The sequence below is a fragment of the Eretmochelys imbricata genome, chromosome 9 (assembly GCF_965152235.1).
Source record: "Eretmochelys imbricata isolate rEreImb1 chromosome 9, rEreImb1.hap1, whole genome shotgun sequence".
NCBI classification, from domain to species: Eukaryota; Metazoa; Chordata; order Testudines; family Cheloniidae; genus Eretmochelys; species Eretmochelys imbricata.
Window position 1 is genome coordinate 30,144,165 of NC_135580.1, and position 24,297 is coordinate 30,168,461.

General features: G+C 37.6%; 1 protein-coding gene across 1 annotated transcript in view; it reads left to right on the forward strand.

Annotated features, from left to right (window-relative positions):
• The window catches only part of PLOD2 (procollagen-lysine,2-oxoglutarate 5-dioxygenase 2), a 70,446-nt gene that overhangs the window by 43,136 nt on the left and 3,013 nt on the right, over positions 1 to 24,297 (forward strand). The window contains exons 10-15 of the mRNA XM_077826024.1: positions 1,444 to 1,565; positions 12,430 to 12,534; positions 14,590 to 14,715; positions 15,968 to 16,109; positions 19,304 to 19,417; positions 19,839 to 19,904. Of these exons, the coding sequence (XP_077682150.1) occupies positions 1,444 to 1,565; positions 12,430 to 12,534; positions 14,590 to 14,715; positions 15,968 to 16,109; positions 19,304 to 19,417; positions 19,839 to 19,904 (675 nt within the window). The remainder of the gene's footprint in view (positions 1 to 1,443; positions 1,566 to 12,429; positions 12,535 to 14,589; positions 14,716 to 15,967; positions 16,110 to 19,303; positions 19,418 to 19,838; positions 19,905 to 24,297) is intronic.

Here is a 24,297-nt window from a genome sequence, read left to right on the forward strand (position 1 = left end):
CCGTGCTGTGGCCCATGTGAAATCTTCAGGGGCATACAGGTAGTATTGGATGCGGCCCATGTAACACATTGTAAGAACCACTTATCTAAGGGCTCAATCCTGCAAGACTTACGCCCTATTGACTTCAGTAGCATTAATCATATGAGTAGTTACTGATGTGCACAAGTCTTTGCAGGATTGGCTCATAAGTGATGTGATAATAGGATTGGTCCCTGTATTTTTCTCTCTTTACACCGGCATGTAGTCCATTGACATCGATGGCATAGCATGCCTTGATAAGGAGTTGGCCCTCAAGCTTTATGAATATTTTTGTGGGGGGATAGTAAAAGATATGCAGATTATATACCAGTAATAATTATGGGCTTTTATCATTGTGCAAAACAAATGCCTCATTGTGCCAATCAGAAGTTAAATAGCCTTTGAAATTATCAAAAAGTTGGCTATCCTCCTTTTTTAATATAAAGAGGGGGGAAATTGGTGAGAATTTGGGTGGGTTGTTTTTTTTTAATTATTCTAAAGCCAGCCATGTTACCTGAGAGTTGGCTTAGAACTATTGCATGCTGTAGAAAACTGTAAGGCATAGCCAAGGAAATTAGCAATAAAGAGAAATAATAATTAGAAACTCATTTCTGAGAGAATTATCAAATATTCAGCACTTCTATGAATATACACAGAAATGTTGTTTTTACCAACTTGGGTGAAGATGCTCTGCACAACTTCCACCCTGCTTCCTCCTCACAAACACTCCGTTCTTTCAGTCAGTGTGTCCAAACAGTTTCTCCACCTCCATCCATTTAAAAGGCCTTATGTCATAACAAACTTCCTAACTTCACAGAAGGATGGATATTGTTCTAGCCAGAGTAAGTTTTGTGCCTCTCCTCCTACTGGCCAGCCAGGATCATTGGAGAGCAGTGAGAGGCACTAACTCTACAGTGTTCTTAACCTGAAAGTGAGAAACTGAACCTAAGATCCAAACACTGATCCCTACGTGCATTTTATAAAGCTCTAAGCCCACATCCTGCAACTGGATATGTGTGGGCAGACCCCTACATCTCTACAGAGCCCACTGAAGTCCATGGGCATTTGCATGGCCATAAGGGTTCATCTGTGCAGATTTTATTGTGGGTTTGGGGCCATAGGTTGCAAAATATGCATCCAGCAAATTATCATTTAAACAGTTTGCGACTCCCCCAGTACTAGAACCACAGTAGTTACACGAATTCCATTGTTGCACCACAGAGATTTTTCTAAATTCTTCAGCAAAAGAGCTTGTTTTAGTACTTGAAAATATTCTGAAGATATCTGCAAAAATTGTAATCGCCTCTTCTTTCTTCCTGTGATAGTACAATTTGCATTTGGACATTAAGTGTTTTCTTATTTGTGTCTTACAGCACAGCAATTGGTATTTTACATTAACTCTGAATTATGTTAACATGATTACAGGAGGTTTATCACGAAAAGCACATCAAGAAATTTTGGGAGAAAGCCAAGAAGGCTATCAGAAGTATAAAAATTGTTGGACCTGAGGAGAACCTGAGTCAAGCAGAAGCCAGGAACATGGGAATGTAATTAATTTTTTTTTTAAATTGTATATGAATGTTAAGTTAGATTATGCATTTTCAACAGAGGATAAATAGACACTTAAGCAAAGATTTTCATGGAATAACACACTGTATTTAGACACACACAGTGGAATATTGAATGTTTTATGATGTGTCCTCATTATGTATACCGTTGTTTGTTTTTAATATAAAAAGCTGTTGTTCATTTGTGTAGGCATTTCTTGTTGGCTTGGATTTAGCTTTGTTTAAATTATCTATCATTTGGACTTCAGATGAAGGCTTTCAGAATATAGGGAGTAATAGATTATGTAGGAGTGGAGCAGATGTTGTGGATTATTCATGAAGTATATCTGGCAGGAACATGAACATATTTCTAAGCATATATGATGAGCAATAAAATCTGTCCAAATATAAATTCGTGTTTTTGAAAAGAAGCATGCTATGCAAACAAAGTAAATGATGCAACATAAAGTACTAGTTAAACTTTATACTACATTACAATACGAAATGTGTGGCTGTTGTTTCAAGTTTAAATAGATATGTTAATTTCTGAAAAAACTATTTTTTTTCTGCTACTATTTTCAGGGGTGCACATGCTCAAGACCTAAAACAAAGTTAATATAGACTGATGTGTCAAGGAAAAAAAATACAGCTTGCATTCAAAGATGCATCAACTCTATGCATTGTTGTACTCGACATCTTCCATCTTGTTTCTTATAGTAAAATTAAACTTAATGTAGAACTAGAGAGAGATCTGAGTATGAACACACCATAATTTTCTCTTTCCGCATGTATGGAGTAGGGTGGGGTTCAGAAACTGAACCCATACCCAGATTTTGCATCTGGCTCTCGTTCCATTAATTTGTATTTCATTAGTTCAGATCCATTCTGAACATCCTCCCCTAAGCTTTATTTGTGGTTGTAGTTTGGAACCTGAGCTTTGATCTGTATTTTATGGGTTTGGTCTAGTCTCTCTAGGTAACAGTGAGATTTCAGTCTACAGAGACTGTTAAATTCCAGATCAAACTGCTCAATAATCCATTTTATTTCCCTAATATCAAATATATACATTCCCACTCAGTGGGTTTACAATTACTTCCATTTTATTCTGTAAAAGTACATTTTCTTTCATTATTTTAGATTATTTATTTGTATTTGGGAGGGCCTTAGTGCTATTGTTTGTTTTTCTGGGTTGTGTAGAGTTACATCAGATGCTAAGGATTAACAGATTTGTTGACCTTTTCCCATGTTTTGTTCTAAACGTATATGCAGCTACTTCGAACTTTACGTCTGCTTCCATGTGTTTAATGGCCTCTAAAACTGTATTTCATTGTACTTCCAATGAGAAATTGCAATCGTGATTATTCTCAGGACATTGCAAAACAATTCTTACGGGAGAGGAACTGAATCATACAGGGCTCCTAGTTGCTGTTTTTGATATTGAGAATTTGTTGATTTAAAACCTCCAGTGGATGTTATCTTTGTCCATGTTTAAGTTCTTTTGACTTAGTGGTCTAAACATTATTTAGGGGATTATAGATATTTTCCATCCCCAAAAGGGCACTTCCATATTACCGATGTGTTTCTGGCAATCTTACCTGCTGTTGGGTATTCCCTGGGGTCTTTTATTACCTTGGAGGCATAGTAATAATTAAGAAAAGGACCCTCACTATAAAACCAATTAAGTTTCAGAATAGAATAACACAACTCCAGAAGCACAGCTAAACCACAGGTTAAACAATCAGTTTGGAAGTAAGAATCAACCACTAAATTGTTAGACAAATAAACACTTCCTGTCTGCTGACAACCCCCTCCCCCCACTAGTGGTGATGACTAATGGACCGCATTCCCCTCTTTGGCTTATTAGAGCCTGTTAAATGTAACTGAAGATACCAGTAGTGTTTTGATTGCATCTATAGGTCAAATGCGTCCCCGGTGCCGCTTGGTTAGGCGTGAAGAGGAGTTGCATGCCCAACGCCAGGGCTGACTTTGGCCTTTGTGTATTTACATATTTGTCCTGCATCTTTTTCTGATAGCCACTGTATATTCCTTGCCTTTTCTCTGCATGCCTAGGTAGTTATACCAAGAGATGTTTCAAAAATATTTCATTGTCACCCTCTTACCACTAAACATATGTATCCTGATGTAAGAGGTTAAATTTGTGTGTGTAATATATGGTCATGTGAAAATGTGTACTGCATCATACAGGGCTCCAAGCTATTGTTCATAGATTCATAGATACTAAGGTCAGAAGGGACCATTATGATCATCTAGTCTGACCTCCTGCACAACGCAGGCCACAGAATCTCACCCACCCACTCCTGCAAAAAACCTCTCACCTATGTCTGAGCTATTGAAGTCCTCAAATCGTGGTTTAAAGACTTCAAGGAGCAGAGAATCCTCCAGCAAGTGACCCGTGCCCCATGGTACAGAGGAAGGCGAAAAACCTCCAGGGCCTCTTCCAATCTGCCCTGGAGGAAAATTCCTTCCCGACCCCAAATATGGCGATCAGCTAAACCCTGAGCATATGGGCAAGATTCACCAGCCAGATACTACAGAAAATTTTTTCCTGGATAACTCAGATCCCACCCCATCTCACATCCCATCAGAGGCCATTAGGCCTATTTACCATGAATATTTAAAGATCAATTAATTACCAAAACCATGTTATCCCATCATACCATCTCCTCCATAAACTTTCGAGTTTAATCTTAAAGCCAGATAGATCTTTTGCCCCCACTGCTTCCCTTGGAAGGCTATTCCAAAACTTCACTCCTCTGATGGTTAGAAACCTTCATCTAATTTTAAGTCTAAACTTCCCAATGACCAGTTTATATCCATTTGTTCTTGTGCCCACATTGGTACTGAGCTTAAAAAATTCCTCTCCCTCTCCGGTATTTATCCCTCTGATATATTTATAGAGAGAAATCATATCTCCTCTCAACCTTCTTTTAGTTAGGCTAAACAAGCCAAGCTCCTTGAGTCTCCTTTCATAGGACAGGTTTTCCATTCCTCGGATCATCCTAGTAGCCCTTCTTTGTACCTGTTCCAGTTTGAATTCATCCTTCTTAAACATGGGAGACCAGAACTGCACACAGTATTCCAGGTGAGGTCTCACCAGTGCCTTGTATAATGGTACTAAAACCTCCTTATCCCTACTGGAAATACCTCTCCCGATGCATCCCAAGACCGCATTAGTTTTTTTCACGGCCATATCACATTGGCGGCTCATAGTCATCCTATGGTCAACCAATACTCCAAGGTCCTTCTCCTCCTCCGTTAATTGATGCGTCCCCAGCTTATAACTAAAATTCTTGTTATTAATCCCTAAATGCATGACCTTACACTTCTCACTATTAAATTTCATCCTATTACTATTACTCCAGTTTACAAGGTCATCCAGATCCTCCTGTATGATATCCCGGTCCTTCTCTAAATTGGCAATACCTCCCAGCTTTGTATCATCCGCAAACTTTATTAGCACTGTCCCACTTTTTGTGCCAAGGTCAGTAATAAAAAGATTAAATAAGATTGGTCCCAAAACCGATCCCTGAGGAACTCCACTGGTAACCTCCCTCCAGCTTGACAGTTCACCTTTCAGTATGACCCCTGTAGCCTTCCCTTTAACCAATTCCTTATCCACCTTTCAATTTTCATATTGATCCCCATCTTTTCCAATTTAACTAATAATTCCCCATGGGGCACGGTATCAAACGCCTTACTGAAATCTAGGTAAATTAGATTTTGTTTAATGTTGAGAATCATTGATCTATCTTCCTCTATCCCCATTTAAGTTCTTTTGAATTAATGGGTCTAAACATCACTTAGGAAATACTTGTAATCCCTGGAACCTTAATTTTGATTCCAGTTGATTTATTCCTTCATCCATCTTTAGGCTTGACCCTACCCTTATGAGGTAGAGAGAGGATCATGAAGTCTACTCTGTGCTGTTCTTTTGAGGTTTGCAGGTTTGAAAAAATAAATAAATAAATAAAGATACTCTGCTTTTTCTCCACTATTACATACTGCACTTGAAAACTTGTGAACTGGTTTATTGTATGTGCAGCTCTAGAGGATCTTCCACCCTTCCCCATTTATATTATTGTATAAGTGTAAAAGGGAAGTGCTATCTTCAGTAATAAGCTTATATCATATTATAACACTAAGCTCCAGATCTCAGTTGCAGAGCCTAGAGATCTCTGCCTCCTCTCATGAAGCTTACAGTAGCATAACGTGACAGAAAGCAGAACTACATACAAAAGCCCCTAAGACTGTTTGCGATCCAGCGGATTATAAATAATTTAAATGGATGGTAGGAGTGGTGGCTATAAACTAGCCATTCACCAGAAGATTAAAAAGAGCCCCACAAAACTACCTGTTTGTCAGTGTTGCATAGCATTCTATCAAACTCCCCTTTGTAAGATAAAAGTATGTGATACGTAACAGTGGATACTTATTTCCACCACAATACAAATATAATTTGGCCCATGTTGTTCCTCCTCTGAAATGCCCCTTGCTAACAGTCTCTGTCCTGCAGGGGATGTGTAGCATAAAGGGAAAGTGTAAAAAATCATATACAAGCCAACACAGAGAACTGCACTGTGCTCAAATGATAACTATTAAAAGTAGGAATTTTAAAGTGAGTAATGCAAATATAAATTTACAGAGCACCTTAATTCAACCTAAAATCAATTCCACGTTCAACTATGTACTCTTCTATCCTCAAGGTCTGTTTCCACTCCCTCCTGAAATTAATCTGATTCCCTGTGACATCTGAAAAATGTATGTTTGCTTTTCTCTGATAAATCCAACTAAACTTTTGGGTTAGATTTGTGACGCACATTCCCTGTGGGTTATATCTGCTGCTTGCTCTCAGCCTTTTCTTCTCTTCATCTGGAATTCAGAATTTTATTCCATTCCCTTTAGTATTCCAATGTGAATGCATTGAAAAGAGTGACTCTTCACAAATCTGACTTTTTTTCAAATTTTGCTTGCATAGCTCAAGCAATGCTCACGCAGTTGTTAAAAATCGGAGGGTTTCGGGGCCAAATTCAAAAGTGATTTAAAGTGGTGTAAACACATCTTCTGGACACCTCAGTATCTGTAATATCAATTGATACTTACACGCCTCCTCTTATAAGTTGTTTTTACTGCTTTGCTTCTCTTAGGATTCTCTTAGACTCACCTCTGAATTTGGCCCATTGTCTTAAACAGATTTCTTGTGTGGAATATGTGTTTGAACAAATAGAAATAATCCACCAATCAACATTCCACAAAATTCTTGACCACTGAATGGCTATTTTCAGTTTCTGACATCTTAATTTGGATTTATTTTCTAGTCAGTCTATTTTCTATTTTAAGTATTTTATTTTCCCTTATCAGCAGTAAACGTTGGTTGTGTGCACATGCCAGAGTTCCATACAAATGGACCACTCTTACTTCTGTATCCAAGCTTTTTTGAGAAATAGACCCAATGTCCTTAACTTTATCCATAGACTCATGGGCTATATCAACTCCATGATATAGCATATTATCTTCTACTTGTTTTTTATCACTATGAAGAATATCCTGAGAAAGGATATGCATAACTCCTACTGACCTTTCTAAGATATAAAATTTATGGTAGAGTCCTGTGACTTTCCTGTTTTTACTTTTGGCAATCTTTTGGCACAGCACGTTCATTAAATTGGGTAGATTTTCATTCTTCTATCCATGTCCTTCTAGTCTGCCCATTATTTGATCCCTGGTACAAAATTAAGAATTGCATAACAGTTCCTCCAGGAATGTTACTCTCTTCTTCTCCTTAGTTGAACCAACCTCACTCATTTGGTTTACATTCCTCTCCCCTACCCCACTGCTTTCCATCGTGACCATTATCAGAACCAAGACTGAGAGTTTCATATGAGGAGCCAGAGCATGGGACATCACTGTCATGTGTTCTTAGATTATTTTAAAAGTACATTTAAGGGGCAATCCACTGTGTGATAGTCTAATCTGAAGTGTTTATTTGGCTTCCATTTTCATCACTAGGTACAGTCAATTGCAGAAATTTAACGTGGGGTTGATATAATCATGGAGATAGAATCATAGCCAGAAAAGGTGGAAGATGTTGCAATCTGAGTGTTCTGGATCAATAATGAGTCCAGTAGGACTCCCAAAACCATGGAGATTGGAGGCCAGATCACCTTAACAGTTGTTGAAGTTAATTTCCTAGTTAGATTCCTAAAAGGATTGTCCCCCCCCCCCTTACCTCTTATGTCTTATATGGGATAAGTTTGAGTTGTTTTCCATCTGTATACTTACCTCTCAGATATTGTGACAACTGGGTGGCAGTGTTGGCTGTCCTTAAAGCTCTGTAGGGTTGGTGCATTGATGGCAGCGGTTTTTGATATAATTCCAGAGTGTTATCTGTATGGGGAACACAAAATGACATTCTTTGCACCAGTTGTAGAAGCAAAATGAGAGTGGAAGGAGGAAAGATAATGGAAAAAAAGGAGATGTAAAGTCAACTGGGCACTCTGCCTATGTATGCACATCTCTTGGAATTTCTGTTCTTCAGTTTTAAAAAAACCTTGTCTTCAAGGAACATGTGTGATATTTTACTGTCATTTTTTCCACCCTTTCGAGTTCAACTGTGAACTTGGATTTATTCACCTTTGCAATTTGGAGACCAGATTTAATCAGCTATTGTAGATTTTGGTGTAACAGAAAACTCTAGAGATTAAGATGAATATGTTCAGGCTATAATAAATGTAAGAAGCAATTTGTTTCAGTTCCTTATAGGATTATCAGTCCTTAGAATCTTGTTATTGGATGATCCCCCATTTTCCCCCTCTCACTTCAGGGAATTTTTACGGGTGTTGGTAGCTTTCCAGGTTGTAGTAGAGCTACTTTAGTAGTTCTGCTCTTCAGGCTTAATTTCATAAATAAAAGCCCTTGTGTGGTTAGATATGTTTACCTCTTTTGGGACAGAAGTGTTGGTATATACTATTCTGAAGGAATCAAAAGATTTCACTAAGGATATTCAGAAATTGCCAAGTGTAGTTCTAGGTGACACAACTATGGCATGATTGGAACTATATGCTATTAATATCTTATGGAAAAGTCACCCCATGTATTCAATTCAGCTCCCAACTGAGCAGGAATTACTAAATTATATAATGCATTGGTTAACTCACATTCACCAAATGGCCATTAGTACTGATGGTTAATTTTTGTCCTTCATAAGTCACACGGAGAGGTAAGTGGTGTCATCTTATTATATTACTAGGCAAAAAGTTTGCCGACCCCTAAAATTTATGTCATCTATTCCAGAATTGCAATTCTCTTTCCAAACTGTGGACAGAAAATGATAGACTGCTTCAATTTCAAATACAAATCATGTTTATAGATGTTTTAAATGGCTGTTTGCTAGAGGAAATTGAACAGATTATGTCTCTTCCCAACAAGTTACTGTGGGTTAGGATCACATGGTCTTAGTGGAAAGTTTTGTTCACAAAAGAACAGCAACATTTTTCCTTTTCCTAAGATATACTCACTGTCACAGATAAGCCAGTACTTCACAAGCAGAGTTAAACAGTAGTATTAATCCTCTCTCAGAATCTTTGTCTTCTCCTACTGACCACTTCTTATCGCTGCTTTAAAACAGCTTCTTGAACTTGTGTACCAAAAAAAAAAAATCTTTTCAACTTTCACGTTTATACTACTAAGATAAATCTAAGCAAATGTACTGAGGCCAGGGAAATAAAGTTCTTCAAAAATGATATGATTTGATTTTAGTGGTGTTAAGCACCTCTGAAAAGCAAGCAGCCCATTTGTCACTGCTATCCCTGTCTCCTACTTGAATTAAGGAGTAGGGTCACGTGTTATCCTTACATATCTGTGTCCTTAAAGACTAGGCTATTATCAAAATGTAATATCCTGAAGCAGAAAGACTATCAAAGACCATTTGTGTTTCCTAGGGAGAGCTTCTAGACTGTGTTGAAAGCCTCAGAAAAGTAAATCTGAATTTCATTATTATGAGCAGGTTTCCTTTATTAGTATTGAGAAATTTTATAAGTCCATGTTATGTATAATCCAAAGCTAGGGAATTTTATAGAAGTTTTGTTGATGGTGGTTGCAAGTGAATAGTAAGAACCATGCTTCCTACAAAAATTCCAGAAATGCAGGAAACTCTTAATTAAAAGTGAAGCTCTAACCTAACGATCCAGCCTGTTCTACTATAGTGAGAATGGAAGGAAAGAGTTAAAAAATGGAAGGATTCAGACTAAGGTCAGGAAGTCCCAACTGGATTTGCTGCATTAATTTTGAAGATTCTTGTGGGGGTTTTTGTTGGTTAAAAATATTCCTATAACTTTTATTACAAATGAATTCCCTTATATATAAGGTAATAGAATATTTCTAAAGGCTTCCAAATAGATCACTAGTACTTTTGGGTATATGTTAACTTGGAAGCTTTTCAAATGTCTAATAGCCTGTCATTTAGATTAATATATTTGAATACAGTACAGAAGGATTCGTAAAACTAGACAGAGCCAATTTTAACAGAATACTCTGACAATTTATTTTGTAAAAATAAAAAAAGTTGAAGTCCCACAAATTGCCTGCAAAATTTTATTGGAAGAGACTTAATTTTTCCAATTACGTCTGCTCAAAAATGAATCTAAAGCTGCTACTTCTGTTTTATTTTATGTAGCATATAATTAAAAACAATCTGTATAGATTACTTTCAAATGTTGGTTAAAAGAAAACTCCCTATGATTTTTATCTGAGACTTTATTTTCTAATAATAAAGCCAAATGAATTTTATGGTAGAGTTACAAAGCTTTGGACAGAGCAAATTAATAGACTGAAATAAACTCTGCCAGTGTCAGATGGAAATAATGAGTGTAAAGAATTCAGAAATCATAGTTCACAACCTGACACAAACATGTAGGACAGTCATATGATGGAAAATTGGCTATGAAGGAAGTGCTGGTTAAGTAATAGCCTGTACTTTCACCCGAGACTGTTAACCATGGACCTGTGCATAAAAACCTCTTCTTCAATGAATTCTTCATTGTATTGACTATCCTTCCTGTTAACTCAGTATTTTAGAAATTCAGCTCAAATGATTATTGCAACAGTGTGTTGACTAAGTGACTAGCTTGGTTTTAAGTCAATGGAATGGAATCGAGAAGGATGTCGTTTACCTTCCAGTGCAGTTTCACAAAAGGATCTTGAGGTACCAGTTTGAGCACAAGAGGACCTGATAATCAAAAGGGTGACAGTCCTTGATAAAAACGCTTGCAGGAGAAATACCGCAGGCTGAATTCCGTGGTAAACTGAACAGGATATAGTTTTGTGGTTCTGCACTGGAAAAAAAAACTGCAGTCTTCTCCATGCTTTGATTTGTTTGTAGTCTGTTACATTCACTTTTCTTCTTGTGAGATCTCTTGGATTTATGAAAAACCACCATTAATTTCCCCAGATGTCAATCAAAACTCAGTTCAATTTAGATTAAACAAAAGTAGCATTTATTAGAATTTTTACAGAAAGTGGAATAAGTGAAATAAAATGTATGCAGGTAAGATGGAATCTGTAGTGAGACCGTACAAGCCAGCACAATAAATGTAAGCTGTATAGGGAAGCTATTGCCTCAGAGTGATATTCCATCTTTTAAAATAACATATTCCCATAGAGACATCAGGGCCAAATTCACTGGTGATGTAAATTGTTGCAGTTCCACTGATTTCAATGGAGCTGTGTTCACTGATACCCGAACTTGGCCCTGAGAGTTGTCTACCAAAAAAAAAAGAAAAAATTCTTCTGCGCTTGTAATTGGTCACATTTATATTAAAGGATAATACAATATTCCTCCTCCTTTCAGTGAAACTTCTCTGGAGAACAGGGACATGCAGAAATTTCTATTTCCTCCTTCTCTGGTATCAGAAACTTAGGTGATAGATTGCTTCAAAGACGACCTCCTAAGGGCACGTCTGTGCTGCCCTGCAGTTTGGACTACCAGGATCTGAATTGCAACATGCACCAAACTGCTGCACTGTAACTCCCCTGTATGGAAGCGGCGGACGTGAACGTGAACTCTGACAGGACTACCTCAGTGTGAACTAGCAACTTTTAAGTTTGCGCCTGAAGTATCCATTCAGGGGAGTTACAGTGCAGCCCTTTTGTACTCACTGCAGTTCATATCTCTGTGATCCAAACTGCACAGCAGTGTAGACATGAGTTCCCTTTTTTACACTGATCAGTGGTCACCTCAGTTGGGATTTTGTATATCTAGTATTTTAACAATTACGTTCCTATTCTTTTAGATAAAAAGTTTTGCTTAATCAACTGGGTATAAGTAGTTCAATTGATTTCCCCCTCTTCTCCTCCCCCCCCCCCCCCCAATGTTGCTAATGGCTTCAGTTAATGGCTTCCTGGAAGGGAGTTCTATCACCATTCAAATCGGCAGATCACACATGTAGCTCCTTTGTTCAAGCAAAGCTCATGGGTTGAGACTATATTAGACACCCAGTTAAATGATTCTTAATACAGAACCCAACATTTGCAAACTTGGCTGCCCAAACTTCAGTACCTAAATCCATATTTAGTCACCTAAATGAAAACTGGAGATTTTCAGAGATGTTGAGCACTTACAATTCCCACTGAAGACAACAGAACCTGGAGATTGTGCAGCACCTTCAAAAATTAGACCCCTTTTATTTAAGCATCTAAATGGATTTAAGTACATAATTTTAGGCACCTAAGTTGGAAAAGTTTTATCAAGTATTTATTAAATGTGCTTGAGTTTTTCCACAATAAACGTATTTTTAACATCACACGAGGATGTACTGGTTGTGCTAAGAGCTGCTTTCTCTCTTTGCAGGGACCTTTGTCGCCAGAATAAAGCATGTGACTATTACTTCAGCATAGATGCGGATGTTGTGCTGACAAACCCGAAGACTTTAAGACTTCTGATAGAGCAGAACAGGTTCAGTATAACTTTGTCTTACAGACTGAGGATCTTCATTTTTTCTAGTCTGGAAGCGCTCTCCAGGATCCCCTTTTACTTGTCCCTTCTATGGTATTGCATTATTGTAAGAGAAGTTTGGCTCAATTCCCTGTGGAGCTTATCAGCATTCCACTCTACTTGAGGGAGCATCAGGTGATCATGTTACTGCAAACTATGTGGTGCCAATAGACCACTAAGCCATTCCAATGGCAAACATCTTTAACTCTGTAATTAATCTTGGCTGCTTGTTTGCCAAAAAAACCTGCTTTAATGGAATGCTGAGTTCTGTGGGGAAAAATAATCAGACCTAATTATTTGGTTAATGGAAACACTTTCTCACTTGAAAATGCTGAAGTGAAAAAGGTAGGTGTACTGAGTATGCTCACAGGATTGGGCCCTGCAGGCCAGTTAGATGGAGGAATCACTCTGGGGCTTAGGCATCTGCATGCCCGGAGTGAGGATGCAGTGTGCATGTGCAGAGGCGGAAACATAAGCACCTAGGGAACTTTTACTACAAAAAGGTAGGTGTCAAGCAAGTTTTGGCACCTACAGGGTTCAGCAGCAACTAGATGGGGGTTTTGTGAATCCCAGCGGGGCCTGATTCTGAAATTTAGGCAACTAAAGGGGAAGCTAGGCACCTAAGTCCTCTTGTGAATCTAGCTCATGTTGACCAGGAAGATGTACTGATTATCACTCTTTATAGTAAGCATGGGAGTTAACCATTCGCAAAATCTATTGCATAGAAGAATATGCACAAACAGCAATTCCCAGTCTGAACATCCAAGAATCTAAATCATTCTGAAGACAGCTGTGTGATGTCATTGCTTTCTGTTAAATGAAGCAGGATTTCCAAGACTGACTGACCAGAAATTGTACAATTCAGGCATAAAAAAAGCCCACTTGTTTCAGTCTTAGTATTTGGAGTTTTAAAAAAAGAGATTTATTCTTGGAGATAGAACATCGTTGTTTTTGCTCTTACAAGCTGTTTCTCATTGTTAAATAATTTCACAAGATAAAGACAAACTAAACGTTGACATCCAATACGAATACAAATAATATTTGTTAGCTTTTCACAATTTCCAGAAAAGATCCAATATTGACTACTATTCACGGCTCATATTGGGTTTTTTCCTGCTTTAGGGCCAAATCTTGCTTGCTTTACTCATGAAAATCCGTGAATTCCCATGTCAGTAAAGTACACCGGATTTGGCCGTGAGTGATAATGCCAGGCTTTTCAGGTGGGTCAGACAAAGAGGCAGAGTATTAATTTCATCACCATATGTTGGAAACTTGCATTTACCTAATGATGAGGACTGAGTTGTAGATAAAGGCGTAGCTGGCTTGTCGTTTTGATTATATTATTTCTTCGCTGAAATTGGTTGCTTTTGTAAAAGAGAAGTTTAGGACCCAGTATAGTGCAGACAGAAGTAGCATAAGCTTCACAAAACAGGCCTACGGGGGGACAGCACTTATAAAAGAAGTTCCATTATTTTGCTTCCATTTCTAGTCACCTCACATTTCCCTTCTCACCTGTTTTCAATGTCTGCTGAGTTATTTTTCCATTTGGAATAATTTCCGTAATCAAAGTCCTCTACTTTTTTTTTTGCTTTTTTCATTTTTTGTTTTTGTTGCCTCTGCAAAAAAATCCTTAGCTAAGCTTTTGTTAAAGGCTGCCCACTTGTGCTCATTCTGTCTGCAGAAAGAGGACAAGAGTATTTTCCTCTGCCTGAAAACTCCATGATTTATAGCGATGCTGGGCATGGCAGCTGAATTCCTGTCTGTTGCTCTCACCTTTGGGTGGCTGGAAGTTTGGAAACTAGCAGTTAATGGAAAATATTTCCCTTCAACTCAAGTGTAGAATGGCTGCTTCTAGATTTGATGGTCCTTCAATTCTGGTGCTCTGTCAAAAAGTGCAGAAATGAGAGGCACCTTCGATACACTGCAGATGTTCACAGGCAGCCATTACAACTATTTTAATGCTAGCAGAATCAAAGTTCATGTTTTATTTTCTTATGGAATATTTTGTTTTTACAGGAAGATAATTGCTCCACTTGTAACTCGCCATGGGAAGCTATGGTCCAACTTTTGGGGTGCTTTGAGCCCTGATGGCTATTATGCTCGCTCAGAAGATTATGTGGATATTGTCCAAGGGAACAGAGTGTAAGTTAACTTAAACTAATCACTAACACCAGATATCATTGGACAGTAATTAGTGACATATTCTTTCCTTGCCCAGCAAATACCAATATTTTTCATGTAAAGAGAGAGAGAATTTCTGAACCGTTAATGTCAGTTACGTTCATGAATTTCTTCAGTAATCCAGGATTACTTTCTGTTTCTGCAACCTGGAATAGAAAGGCACAGTGCCCAGCACAATGAGGTCCTAGGTACTATCACAACACACACAATTAATAAGTGATGGTCATCAGTACTGAATATGATTATGCTATGAAAATGAACTGTAATTAATTGCAAAAATTGAAGAAGTTATACTGTGAATTTATGCCAAAAAATAATCTAGTGACACTTCATCAAATGTGTAACAAGTAAAGTGTTTCCCCATCTCTTCTGGACAAGCACAATATTTAATCAGCAGCTGAAATTAAAATTAATAACCATTTTTGATACAGCAGTATTTGTTCCATTATATGCTGTCTACTTTCCATCCTTATAACAGCCCAGAAATGTTAGACTAAAGTCAAAGCAGATGAGAAATACTTTCATTTCACATACAGTAACTTTTCCCCAAAATGAACATACTTTAAACTACCTGAGGCCTGATTCTCATATGTGCCAATGGCCCTTTACTTGACCCTGGCAATTCGAAAAGGTCTTATTGGGCTGATACTCCTTTACAGTTATGTACTGGTTTTATAGATCTGCCTCTGGGAAACAGAAAACTTGTAGAGCAGTGCATTGTCCTATGGAGATGCCTATTTGTTGATATTGGCTCAACTGAATTAAATTTATGGCCTGTTGCATTCACCGGGTATCAGTGTAAAGAAGTCAGACGGTCTACGAGAAGCTATGGTTGGGTGTTTAAACTAACATAAAATCTGTTTAATAGTTTTCTCCATCCCACTGAGTAACTTAATGCTATAATATAAAGGAATTTAATTGATAGCCTTGACCTAGTCTGAAAAGGGACGTGTTTATATATTTAAAACCCACTTTAAGGAATTTGGTAGAATTAGTTTCTTCGTGATAAAAGCTCATAAAATTTGAATTGCTGCTTATGCTCCCTTCAAGTCCAGCTGTAGCTTTTCAGATATCTTGGGAATCTTACATCATTGCCTTGAACTTTGCCTGGTCTTTTCAGTAAATAATAAAATCCTGATGTTCAAATTGTAAAATGTACAATACATTCCAGTTTTCATAGTCTTAAACCTTTTCCCCTGGACTTCTTTTACAGAGGAGTCTGGAATATCCCTTATATGGCTAATATATACTTAATTAAAGGACAGACTCTCAGATCAGAGATGAGAGAGAGAAACTATTTTGTTCGTGATAAGTTGGATCCTGATATGGCACTCTGCAGGAATGCCAGGGAAATGGTAAGGTGGATGGATGGATGGCTTGCTTTTAAATAGTACATGCAGTTGTTGTTTTTTTTAACGTGCTTGCTACAGGTGTATGTATGTAATCTTGAATTGTGTTCACTTCTTTCTAATTACAAGTACTAGCCAATTTTTTGTGGGATACTGGCATTTGTGTTTTTTTTTTTTAATAATTGAAAAGAATACAGTGGAAGCATTTGGCTTTGATCAAGACCAGTGGACTGGTGCACTGACAGCATATTTATTTCTATTTAAATACAGTTAAAATTCATAGGTACTATAAATTACCTTACTTGTTGGCACAATTGTATAACATGAAGGCGGACTCAGTGGCCACCTTGTTAATATATCAGCTATCATTTAGTTAATCTGCACAATTTGGAACTTATAACAAGTTAGGTGGAACACTTTGTTTTATGTTTAAATGAGAATACTTAAAGTTAATGATTGAAGCTGGCAATATACAAATCTTATTTTAAGCCATTTTCAGAATGATGATACCCTTATTAAAGGTGTTATACTATTTAGTGTTACTTGTATTATGCTGTCAGTAATATGAAGATTGATTTATATTAGGAGTATAAATATGCAAAACCATATTTGTACTGATATTTACACTAGTTTCAGAACAGAAACAAATAAGAGGTAAACCACAGCTAGTTCCAGACAGTATAGCATTGAAAAATAACTTGCTGAATTGAACAAGAAAAGTTGGCAAGTATAATTTTTTTATTCCCTCCATAACAAGGCATGATTTCATTTGTTTGTACTCATTCTACAGAACAACCCAATCAACATACTCTTGTTTTCAACCTTCTAAGCAGCAGTTATTGCACTTTGTGCTTACCATGTGCTCCTGTTAAACTAATCTGACTCTGTGGCTCGTCAGAGAATTGCCTTCTCTCTTTCTCTTTCTCAACCTGTGCTATGAGACCGTCTGGTACGTGCTTGTTTTTGTATTGCAGCAGTTAAGGGGCTGGTGGATACAGCTTTAACATGTACATAGGAGCTTTGCTTGGAGATGCATGCTGCCCGTAAAAGCTATTTTGGAATATCAGCTTTTAATCGAAGGCTGTTATTTACCTAATGTAACTGTGGAACCCTAAAACCTAATACATCTCTGACAAAGAGAGAGAGACCACATATCGGTCAACTGATGTGATGCTTCTCCTTCATTTTAGAGTTTACAAAGGGAAAAAGGCTCCCCTTCTTCGGAAACATTCCATATGCTCAGACCCCCAAAGGTGTTGCTTTTTTTTATTCATTAGTTGTTACTATTATGCAGTATCATTCTACCACAGGAAAACTCTTCCCCTGTCTCCACTTACCTTAGTAAAAGTTGCTATACCTTTCTCTTTAGTCTTAAGTTAAATTTTCAAAAGTGACTGGTGATATGGGGTGCCTAATCAAAACATCTTAAAACTTGATTTTTCATGGTGAGAGCTCTTAATGCTCTGAAAATCAGGCTCCTTTTAAGATGTCTGAATCTGGGCACCTGGAAATCAAGATAACCAATGTCACTAGTCATTTTTTGAGGATTTAGGCCATTACAGCTTAATTATTGGCATTATTAGTACAATGAAACTGGTTAAACGATTCAAAACCTCTCTGTCTTTTTTTGTGATTTTGGGTAGTATTCAAAGTGCAAAGTTTCTCTGACCTGTCTAGCCTGTCTTATTTGTAAAGTCTTTGTTCAGTTTTGCTACAGCTTGTGTTTGTGCAGCCATTGGGCAAAATTCTGCAGTGCTTACTCCCATGAATAGTCCTATTGCTAGACCTATTGAAGAACTGGTCTCAGTGTGTCCATTACTTCAATGTCATGTTTCGGGAAAAGAAAGCAAGCACTAATGGTGTGTTACAACCACATGGGTGGTGGACACACTTAAAAAGTTGCTTCTGGTCCTAGATATACTAGCAGTATTTCCTCATTTCAAGAATACAAAATCATTCTAAAGCCAGAATAAACTTAAGGTTACCTTCTCAAAGGGCTTGATTGACATTTTTGTTTCTCCATATTTATTATGATGTAACTCTATTGAAATCAGAGTTGCACTGAATAAAACTGGAGCAACAACGTGGTGAATCAGGCCCAGGGTATCCTGTACAGGAAAGCTTTTTGTGATAAGCATTGGGTAGCCACTTTTGCCAGACCCTCCTTATTTTCCTTGCTGTAGCTATTTAATGTGTTGATAAGAGCCAAGAACTGAGTACATGTTTAACACGTTTTATCATGCTGGCAATTTAACACTTTTTCAGACCTAAAACTGCGGTCCAGATACAAGCAAACAAGTGGGAATGGCTCTGTGTTGTGCAAATCTAAAATGGAGAAAACTTTCTAAAATGGGGTTGGGTCTGAAAAACAGTTAAACTAAAAGAAACCCCAATTTCTTTTAAACAAAAATATTTTCTGCTACTAATTCTAATCAAGGGAGCCCTGTTGATATCCTAGCTTTTATTTATGAACCAGTGTAGCAGCACATTTAATTGTTGGTCTTTATATCACTGATATATTCTTTATTCCTCCTCATAATTCTAACATGCATTGTATTTTCAGATATTTTTTTTCAGGACAATTCACCAAAAGGATTACTTAATAATGTTCTGAAGCAGCGCAGAACTTGCGTGTTCTGACAGTACTTAAACCTTTTTTCTAATTGTTCGCTTTTTTCAGATAAAATCCCCAGCCCCAGACTTTGTTGTCAGTTTAATTTGTGTGAGAGTTCTGTTTGAAAACCGGTATTTCAGGAGGGTTGAACATTTTAATATATGGTCTTTCTAGGCTTACTGAAGAAAAAAACAAAGGATATTAAATTTGTTTTTCTTTTCCAATTGCATATTTGCACTATTACAAAACATTTTGTTGCCTTAATTTGATTAGAAAACAAATGATACCAAATGTGTCTTTTTTAATGTGGATCATAGTAAAAATACATGTTCAGGAATCAGTAATACAGGCTGTGATCAGAAATAGTCATGTGAAAGTTTAAAGATTTCCTTTAAAAAACAAACCCAGAGGTAGTTAAAACATGTGTATGAGAGAGACATAAATATATAGGTAAAATATAAATTATATATACCATATTTTAGCTACATGTCTTTGTTTTGGGGATATATAAAATTTTAAAAGCCGAATATCATTCTTACTGTTACACAGTGTTGCTAACATCATTTTTCTTCTTTGTTTGATACAGGGTGTCTTTATGTACATTACCAACAGACATGAATTTGGGAGACTTATTTCAACTGCCAACTACAATACCTCCCACTACAACAATGATCTCTGGCAGATTTTTGAAAATCCTGTGGTATATATCACATTATGCATAAAACTGTTAATAGGTTTTAGAAATCATTATATGACCATATGGAAAATTATAACTTTTTGTGGTTACTATATATTGGCAAATATTACTAAGAGGCGCACACATAATAATAAATTCAGTATCCGCATATCATATAAAATATATGACTCATAATCTGGAAAAAGAAATGCATGCCTGAGTCAAAAATGGACCCATATATCCCAAAATGTTTCCTGAGATAATAGAATCAAGAGTTAATTTACAGATAGAATAACATCTTTAATTGTTTCTAATGATTTGAATGGAAGAAATCAAAGGAATTTGCAGAGTAGTAAAATTCATTTTTAATTTCTATATTTTTTGTTGTACATTTTAAAAAAGGAAATAAGTGAGCTGTTTAATCTGTTCAAATCATTCTTTTCAGGACTGGAAGGAAACCTATGTAAATCCCAACTACTCAAAGATCTTCACTGAAAATCTAGTGGAACAGGTTAGTATTAATACTATTAAAATGAGAGAGACAAAAAATTATCTAAGTTTTGGTTCAATGAACTGGCATAGAATAAATGCTTTGACTGTCGTATCACATTGAGCTGTGATCTTGTTAGATCTCAGCATGTATATGCACCTAAAACAAAATGGAAGTTAGCACCTCACAAAATTAGAGATTTTGAGGAATGGCCACAGAACTGAATTTTGCATTGTGGAACTTTCTCTGCTGCTAAGCTTCACACAGTTCATCCTTTTCAGTAGTTGGATGGGAGGTGTCCAAGGAAAACTGAGGTGCAGCAAGAAGTGGTGGCCAGAATTTGTTAGGTAGGAGGCACTCCTTCCTCTGAGTGGCTACTGAGTCAGTACCCCATGTGATGCTAAGTGCTGTTGGAAGGACTCTTTTCTGAGTGAGACTTACAGCTGATGTGAAGAGTACTTGAGATCAAAAGAGATCCCCATGGAACTTGCTACAAGAGGAAGTGTGTCAATTCCAACGTTCTGGTGAAATTTCACTTTCTGTTCCACCCCTTTATTTAAATTCCCCCAGTTGTTTCAACTGGAAAATGTATTCTTTATTCCCTTCTTTGTAACAAATAGATCCCACTGTCCAGTGATTTTAGTGCCAAATGCTAAGCATTTGCACCTCAGAATTGTTTGATCCTTGTATTTAGTCTGCTTAAAAAAACAAAACAGAAACCCTGTCGATTCCTTGGCTGTTTCACAACGCCAAGTTGTTTCACATGCACTTGTAGTGACCTTATACAAATTATTTTAAAATAAAGATCACTTTACCAGACAACAGTGAAAATGTCCAAGTAGCATGGATGATGGCAGAACTGATTATAATGTAAACTTTCAGTCTTTTATTCCCGAGAAGTTGACACTAATCACTAGGTTGGTGCTAGAGATGAAACCCTGGCCCTATTGATGTCAATAGAAAAACTCCCATTAATTTCAGTGAGGCCAGGATTTTACCATCAAAGTTGATAATGGGCAATGTTCGGGTTGATTTTCAGCATTGCAGATGTTTGGCACGTGGAGTTTCTATTTAATGACGATGTGTCAGAGGGTTTTTATGAGTGCATGGGTAGCTAGGGCAGGCTTTCAGCATTGGCCTAGCTCTAGACTAATTGAAGTCAGTGGGAGTTAGTGCTGAGTGCTTTTGACAAGTCCACCCTCAGTATACACTTGCAAACTGTAAAGAGCTAGGGATGCTTATGAGGGGGGAAATAAAAGAGTGGTCCAGAACGATGGGAAAATGAATATGGACATTTATGCCAAACCAAACTTGAATACATACTGTCAAGTTGGCAGACTTCAGACTAGACCTAACTAAAATGTAATTTATCAGGCAGTCCTAAAATCCATGCTGATGAGCTGGGGAGTCCAAATAAAACAAACTAAGGAAGATGGGATTGATTGACGTGGCAATTCAAGCATGCAAACTTCCACCATATCTTCTCATTTGTCGTCAAGCCACTGTCAGCATAGCTTGAAATTCAGAACACCAGCAAGAGCGGTTGGGAATTGAAGACAACTGCTGTGTTGTTTTGTAGAATAGGAATATATATTTATAAACTTGAAGAAGTGGAGCCGGATACATACGCGCGTGTGTGTGTGTGTGTGTGAGAGAGAGAGAGATTTAGTGCTCTTTACCCAACAGTGTTAAGTGGAGGGAGTGCGAGCATACAATGCAGGACTTTATCATTGAACATGGGACTGGGAGTAGGTGGGTTTAGGGTTAACTTTTGGGTAAAAATTTATCCCTGATAAATTGCTTTGTCCTAGTCCCTACTAAATGAAAGGTCCTAGTCCCTACTAAATGAAACTGGACACTGGTTAACATCCCAGCAGGTGGAACTAAGAAAAATCCACACATTTTGAGACCTGTGTCCTAAAAGAGCATTTGTTTTGCCAGAGCACTCCACTGCAAGGATCTTCCCTGTCTGTAAAACTTCTCGCTGCTCCTGATTCGGTCATCTTTATATGTACTGAGTATTGCCTTACTCTGTGAGTAGTTCCACTGTAATCAACAGGAGTACTTCGGGAGCAAGGTACTGCTTAGTGTGAGTGCGAGTGGGCAGAATCCAGCCCTGAGTAATCACCCCAAAAAAGTATGATGGACAAAATTGTAAAAAGGAGAATGTGTAGTGGGTAGCTGTCCAAGGTCAATAATGATGTGCTGAGAGACCAGGGCAAAATAATCTTCCTCTCTTGTCTTCTTCACATTAGTGCGTGACTGTCTCTGAGCCCTCTAAAGGGCAGCAGTGGAAGGGAGAAGTTTTACCACGAATACCTAAGAGAAATCAAACTAAAGTAACTAAAATTCCCTATCTTACAAACCTTTAGTTGGTCTAGATAATAGGAACTCCCAAAGCAATGCTCATTGCAGATACCATATATTAGGGTGGGTACTTGGCATCAGAGGAGAGACCCCTTAAAATATCCCTGATTCACACATGGTAGGAGTCTACTTCAGACCGCCTAACTAGGAAGAAGAGGTGGATGAGGCTTTTTATAAACAACTAACAAAATCATCCAAAGCACAGGACTTAGTGGCGATGGGGGGGACTTCAACTACCCAAATGTCTCTTGGAGAAATAACACAGCAGGGCATGGATTATCCAACAAGTTCTTGGAATGTATTGGAGACAATTTCTTATTCTAGAAGGTGGAGAAAGCCACTAGGGGAGAGGCTGTTCTAGATTTGATTTTGACAAATAGAGAGGAACTCGTTAAGAATTTGAAAGTGGAAGGCATCTTGGATGAAAGTGATCATGAAATGATAGAGTTCATGATTCTAAGGAATGGTAGGAGGGAACACAACACAAAGATAATGGATTGCAAGAAGGCAGACTTTAGCAAACTCAGGGAGCTGGTAGGTAAGATCCCATAGGAAGCAAGTCTAAAGGAAAAATAGTTCGAGAGCTGGCAGTTTTTCAAAGCGATATTATTAAGGGCACAAGAGCAAACTATCCCACTGTGCAGGAAAGATAGGAAGTATGGCAAGAGACTACTCTGACTTCAATGATCTGAAACAAAAAAGAGTCCTACAAAAAAGTGGAAACTAGGTCATATTACAAAGGATGAATATAAACAAATAACACAAGTATGTGGGGACAAAATTAGAAAGCCCTAGGCACAAAATGAGACTAAACTAGCTAGAGACCTAAAGAGTCACCAGAAAGCATTCTACAAATACATTAGAAGCAGAGGAAGACCAAGGACAGGGTAGGCCTATTACTCAATGCGGAAATGGCAGATGGACTAAATGACTTTTTTTGTTTCAGTTTTCACAAAACTGTTTAGTAGCGATTGGACATCTAACATAGTGAATGCCAGTGAAAATGTGGTAGGATCAGAGGCTGAAATAGGGAAAGAACAAATTAAAAATTACTTAAACAAGTTAAATGGCTTCAAGTCACAAGTCACCCCCCCCCCAAAAAAAAAAAAAAAAAAGCAAACATCATTGTGGGATGTATCCTCAGGAGTGTTGTAGGCAGGACACACACAGTCATTTTTCTGCTCTACGCTGTGCTGATTAGGCCTGAACTGGAGTATTGTGTCGAGTTCTGGGTGCCACGTTTCAGGAAAGATGTGGACAAACTGGAGAAAGTCCAGAGAAATGCAACAAAAATGATTAAAAGGTCTAGAAAACATGACCTATGAGGGAAGATAGGGAAAAAAATGGGTTTGTTTAGTCTGGAGAAGAGAAGACTCAGAGTGGGACATAACAGTTTTCAAGTACATAAAAGGTTGTTATAAGGAAGAGGGAGAAAAATTGTTCTCCTTAACCTCTGAGGATAGGACAAGAAGCAAAGGGCTTAAATTGCAGCAAGGACAATTTAGGTTGAACATTAGGGAAAAACTTCCTGTCAGGATAGTTAAGCAATGGAATAAATTGCCTAGGTAGGTTGTGGAATCTCCATCATTAGAGATTTTTAAGGGCAGGTTAGACAAACGCCTGTCAGGGATGGTCTATAATACTTAGTCCTGCCTTGAGTGCAGGAGACTGGACTAGAAGACCTCTTGAGGTCCCTTCCAGTCCTACGATTCTATGCAGGTTTTGCCTTCCAAAGATAATTTCTTCAAAGATCTGCACGTTTTAGATGACGACAATCCTAGATCTTATAGATGAATTTTTTTTCTCCTGTATTTCTAAAAATGCTTTATGAATGAAGGTGAGCTTAAAGTAATTGTAACTCATTTTTTCCCAGCAGGAACACAAGCTAAGCACAATACATAACCCTTTAGAGTGAAACGAAGACACAATGTATTTCACTGGTTGTTAGTTTTTGCCACCTTCAGTGAAAATGGAGCTACAAATCAGGAATTTCTTCATTACTTTAATATATCTGAATTCTCACTTAGTGGAAATAATGGCACTGTTT